The sequence below is a fragment of the Lottia gigantea genome (genome assembly GCF_000327385.1).
Source record: "Lottia gigantea unplaced genomic scaffold LOTGIsca_31, whole genome shotgun sequence".
Taxonomy (NCBI): domain Eukaryota; kingdom Metazoa; phylum Mollusca; class Gastropoda; family Lottiidae; genus Lottia; species Lottia gigantea.
This window is the reverse complement of record NW_008709027.1, coordinates 2,088,322-2,093,796: the sequence shown is the minus strand read 5'-3', so window position 1 is coordinate 2,093,796 and position 5,475 is coordinate 2,088,322. Positions and strand designations below refer to the sequence as shown.

Here is a 5,475-nt window from a genome sequence, read left to right as displayed (position 1 = left end):
TTGCACCCATTCAGAAGTTACCTGTTACACCAACTATCCTATTAGAAATTTATTCTGTATTAGATTTATCCAAGCCTTTTTATATGGTCTGTTGGACTTTGTTNTTAGTCGCTTTTTTCTCCTTTTTACGTAAGTCCAATCTCATTCCAGACACACTTTAGCATGCGAAAGAGAGCACAGCACATTTTCTGCGTAGAGAAGCCATAATTTTATTGTCGGAAGCAGCCTTATTAATCATTCGTTCTTCCAAAACCGACAATTTCCAGGAACAACAAGTTATTGTGCCACTTAGTGCCATGCCCAATAATATTTTATGCCCAGTTTCTGCTTTACATGTGATGTTTTCTCAAATTTCAGCTGAGTTTGATTCCCCTGTATTTGTTTATCCTAGTGGTACTGGATCCTTGCTCCCTTTAACTTAAAATATTACTTTGAAAGTTTTTAAGTTATTGCTTAAGAGACTGGGTTATAACCCAGCTTTATATTCATTGCATAGCTTTAGACGGGGTGGTTGTACTTATGCTCATTCAATTGGAGTCGATTTGGAATCTATTCACATTCATGGCAATTGGCGTTCTAATGCTTACCAGCAGTACATAAAACCTGATTTGCAACAGCAATTACAAGTTACCTCCCTTATGCTTACAATGTGTTGTTAAATTGTTATATGTTGTCAGCTAACAATTTTTTCAAGAGTCAAAGTTATTATTCTTTATTTTTTCACATCATTACAAGTGGTTTGGGGTTTGTTTGGCCTTTTTTCTAATATCTTAACATATAAAATATAATTTGTCTTAGTATGGAAGTTAACATACAATTCATTTAGTTATTACATTGCAATAAATTATTTGCCCCAAACCACTTGTCTTTATTACAACATCTCAATTATTATATGGTATATCTATATGCTACATTATTTGTCAGATGACGACTTTAGAGTAATTCTATGGTATTTGTTGGTGTGACTAACTGGCTTACATGACTATATAGAGTTCTGGAGCTAGACAAACAAATTTTTGATCACTAAGATACAAATCTATTCATAATAATGATGGTGAATGAACAGTATTGATGCAAATAACTTAACTCAATGATATAGCACAAGAAATAAAACAACTATACAGGTATATCAATTAGTCTCTTACAGTAAGATTATATTTAAATCTAGTTATCATATTTCTTTTCATTTTGTGAAACATTCCACAATTTGAATAGGTACCTTACTCTTACAATTGTGTGTAAGAATAGCAAGCTTGAGACATAGCTAGCAAATAACAATAAAGCTGTACTACTTACCAATGTATATTAGGGTTTTTCTGCAATATATCTCTCTCTAAATGTTCTACTAAATCTTTATCATATCCTGATGGATCAAACTTTGGTTCACCATCTTCTTCCTAAAATCATTCAATAATATTGATGAATTCAAAATTTCAGTAAAAATCAGGTTAATCAAGAAGTCATAAGGCACTTCTAAATAATTAATTAGACATATTTTCAAATATGACTTAATGACAGAGTGATACAGAAAAATCATTACAGAACATAAATCTTTAAAGGATTTATGCCACCCTAGCTCTAGATTCCTCAAAACAGAGAGCCTTGAATGGAACATCACAAATTTGATCTTTCAGCAGAACAAAATAAAATAAAAGTGGGTTTATTAAAGAAAAAAAGAAAGAAATATAGCCAGCGGTATTTTATGCATATTCTGTCAATCTTTAGAAATTTTCGAGAATGACGTCATACAAGATAGATGGACTCTGCCATGTCTACTTACACAGTATCAACATAGACTTTCATGCTTTTTCTCTTGCTTAAAAAAATCTTATCAATGGCACGTTTTATTATAAAAAGTTCGACAAACTGTAAGCCTGTTGAAGCGTAATTTCAAAGAGATTCTTATTCAGTTTTAAAATGATTTGTTGTCAATTTTTCAAAAGGATTCATCCAATACTAGTTATATGGCGAATTACTATCTTCCCTTTCTCAACAGCTTCAAATTTTGTAGAAGAATAACAAATTATTTCAGGTAGATTAAAATTCCACATCTATTTCTTTATACTTAACTTAACAGAAAAATATTAAGTTTAACAGGGTGAAAATTGCACTATTCCTGTTGACAAACTGCTAGGCCTAGTGACCTACCCCACACTAGAGACGATACATGACATAACAGCTATTGCTCTATTACTTCGAATGTCTGGATAATAGACACTACTAGTAATATGGCAGGAAACAGGGAAATGTTTGTTCATTTAGACTAAAAAAGTGGATTAAACTTAGTAGGTGTATTCATTTGAGAAGAACAGTTTTATTTCTGGTAAGCTCATGAATGTGAGTAAAACATCAAAAAATCTTTTCTTCACACATTCGAATGAAAAGCCTTGTAATCATTTTCATTTAAATCATGTCTGATTCAGTTACTCTAGCTTGTGTTGACATTATTGTGTTAAATGATAGCCATTTCGTAACCAATAACTTGTCTATTTTCATTGTTGTCTGTGTCATCAGAATAGCTGCTATCAGACCCTTGTGACAAAAATCGAGGCATCTAAATATTAGAAATTGAGCGATTGATCGGCTCAAACTAATGGGTTTAACGGTACTAGTCGCCATTGAATCAGCTGGACTTCTCATCTTTTTAGTCTTCTATGAATCACTAGGTCATGTGAGGCAGACCTAATTAAAGATTGGCTTGGTTGCACAGCTTGATTGAAATACTGTTTTTGAGCTATTGCACTGCAAATAAAGATTTTTTTTGACACACACCATTAAAATATATTAATGTTAACTTGCAACATAAATTTATTCATTTATTTATACCTTGGTATAAATCCTTTAAAGTTCAGATTCTTAGAATTTAATGTATAAATACCACTTTTTTCTTCTCTTTTCCACCTTTATCTTTGCCACCTTTATCTACATTACCATAACCAGGTGTTTTCTGTCTATCTTGAGGACCGTTTCTACTTGGAACACCTCTAGAACGTGATCTATCTTGTTTTCTAGGTGCTGGAGCTGCTTTAACACCCCCACGTATATTAGGTGAGGGTCTGAAATAAAGTTACCCATAATCAATATGATTAATATGAATGAGGAAATTGAAAATGTTTTAACAATATTTGTCTATCCTAATTAAGATTTTTGCTATTCTTACAGACTAAAATTATGTCTTTATGGTTGACCTTTGAAAAGCCAGCAATCTGCCAACAGATAAAATCAGACTAATTGTCTTAACAAAGTAAAAGGTTTTTTGAATTTTTTCCATTAAATGCTTCGCAAACTAAAAATCAATGATGTGAGCTGATATTACAGAAATTTTTGGTCCAAAAACTCACAGATTCTAGTCAGATGTTACGTCACTGTCATGGTTTCCACTTGGGAATTTTTGCAAAGTGCAAAATGTGGAAACTTTTGCATGCTAAAGTGAAAATGGAATTACTGAAAGGTGGATATAAGTGTATATTTACTGATGCAATGATTATTCTGTAAGATGAGAAAGCTCACATCATTAATTTTTTGTCTGTGGAACATTTAATGGAAAAATTAAAAATACTTTTCACTTTGTTTAGACAATAGCACTTAGTGTAAGGAACTTGTAAGAATTTAGCACTACCTATGTTCCACTGGTGTTGGTGGAGGCCAGACATCAGGATCTCTAGTTGGTACTTCATGTCTAGGATTAATATCATCAAATGACATTGGACTACCATAATGGGCATGGTAAGAATGAGAATTATCAGTCTTGAAGCTATTTAATGTCTTACTAATATCTTTAACATGCTCATATTCTTGGGCTATCTGTTGCTTTACCTACAAAATACAATAATAAAATTTAAACTGTAAGTCAAAATGTGTTGAGGACAGAAATACACACATAATTATTTCAACAATGATAAGCAATTTCACTTCGGGGTAATTTTAGATATTTGTTACAGGGATACTGGGAAATGTCTCAAGAATAAAAACATTTGTACTAATTGTTTGTACAAAAACACTACAATTCGCACTTACATAGATTAGATCTCATTTGACATCAGCTCCCAATGAAATTAAATTCACATAGGGCCTACTGACATAAGCCTATACCATATATTTCCTTAATATACAGCCATTTTCAAGTTCACAATAGAATGTGCTCAAAACAAAATTATCGTATCACTAAATGGTTGCAAAAAATTACTTACCTGATACCATTTCTGTTTACGAGCTGGTTCTTTGATAGTAAGTAATAGTTTTTGTATTTGTTGTAATACACCTTCATAGTAAACCATGGATGTGTCATAATTACCCAACAAAGCACTTTCTCTTCCCATCTTCGTATTTTCACTTATTTCTCCAAAATTAGTACTCATCTTGTCTATCAAGAAAAAAAAAAGTTTACATCAAATTAAAAGTAACAGATTCTCCGACAAAATTTTGTGAAAGAGTTGAATGTTTTCAATACGGTATCATATAATTTTCATGTGTAAGCTTATTGATAAAGTCTTTTAATTATTTCATTCACAAATTTATCCTTATCCTTAGTACATAAAATTTTGATTTCAAACTTGGCCAATGTTAATTTATTCATGATGGACCTAGCCAGTGTTATAATTTTAGAACAGAATCCCTCTATAAACTGATAAAGGCATAAAACTAAGTAATCATTCTTAAAACTATAGTAAGGTTAATCATTTATTTATTACTTAAAGTTTTTCAATGATTACGTTGTTTAATGGACTTATTAGATTGTACATTCAATGACTCCGAGGCAGATGTTTCGGACTAAGTAAGTTCAAAATTTGAACATAAATATATTTTCTACACAGCGTAGACAGTAGACACCAAAGCTAGTTACACATCGTAAGGCTCAAAGTAAACAGTGACATTAGATCACCATTTAACGAATTTAACTCGGATTTGAGATTAGGTTGATTGCTATAGCCTACTATTCAAAAAAGGCACTGGCACTGAGTGGCACAGGGTTTGATTTTGTTGAACTTGAAGTTGTTTTCATTGTCGGGTAAATTGTCATAATTTCATAGTGGGGTCTCTTTGTTACTTCCATCAGATACCCTTTAAACAGAAAAAAAATAAGCTTACACTTACATACAAGTAGTTCAACAGCTAAATTTCTAAATTGAGTTTGAAGCAAAAAAGGCACAATCAATTTGACTCAACAAGGAATTTGGCCGGAAGTTTAAAATCTAAGGGAGACAACAGCTATGCAACTTTTTACTACCGAAAGAGTGCAGAAAACTACCGAACAATACTCCAGAATTTAATCCGAAGTATTCTCAGAGGATTTGTTGACTTCACCGTAACCTTTATTTTATTAGTATCACATGTCCCTGTGACCCTTGAACTTCTTTAAACGAACGATTAAATATCCGTTAAAAAAAAAACTTTGATGGGACCACAGAAAAGACATAAATGGTGTAGGAGGATTTTGACTAAACTAAAAAAAAATATTCATTTTTCCGAATATGT

The 5,475-nt window shown here is 31.9% G+C and overlaps 1 protein-coding gene across 1 annotated transcript in view; it reads right to left on the bottom strand.

Moving 5' to 3' along the window:
- Positions 1 to 5,173, bottom strand: part of LOTGIDRAFT_206522 (hypothetical protein) — a 12,588-nt gene extending 7,415 nt beyond the window's left edge. Inside the window, exons 1-5 of the mRNA XM_009057809.1 lie at positions 5,095 to 5,173; positions 4,191 to 4,363; positions 3,620 to 3,816; positions 2,879 to 3,056; positions 1,297 to 1,397 (exon numbers count right to left, since the gene is read on the bottom strand). Of these exons, the coding sequence (XP_009056057.1) occupies positions 1,297 to 1,397; positions 2,879 to 3,056; positions 3,620 to 3,816; positions 4,191 to 4,358 (644 nt within the window). The 5' untranslated portion in view covers positions 4,359 to 4,363; positions 5,095 to 5,173. The remainder of the gene's footprint in view (positions 1 to 1,296; positions 1,398 to 2,878; positions 3,057 to 3,619; positions 3,817 to 4,190; positions 4,364 to 5,094) is intronic.
- Positions 5,174 to 5,475: the final 302 nt, after the last annotated feature.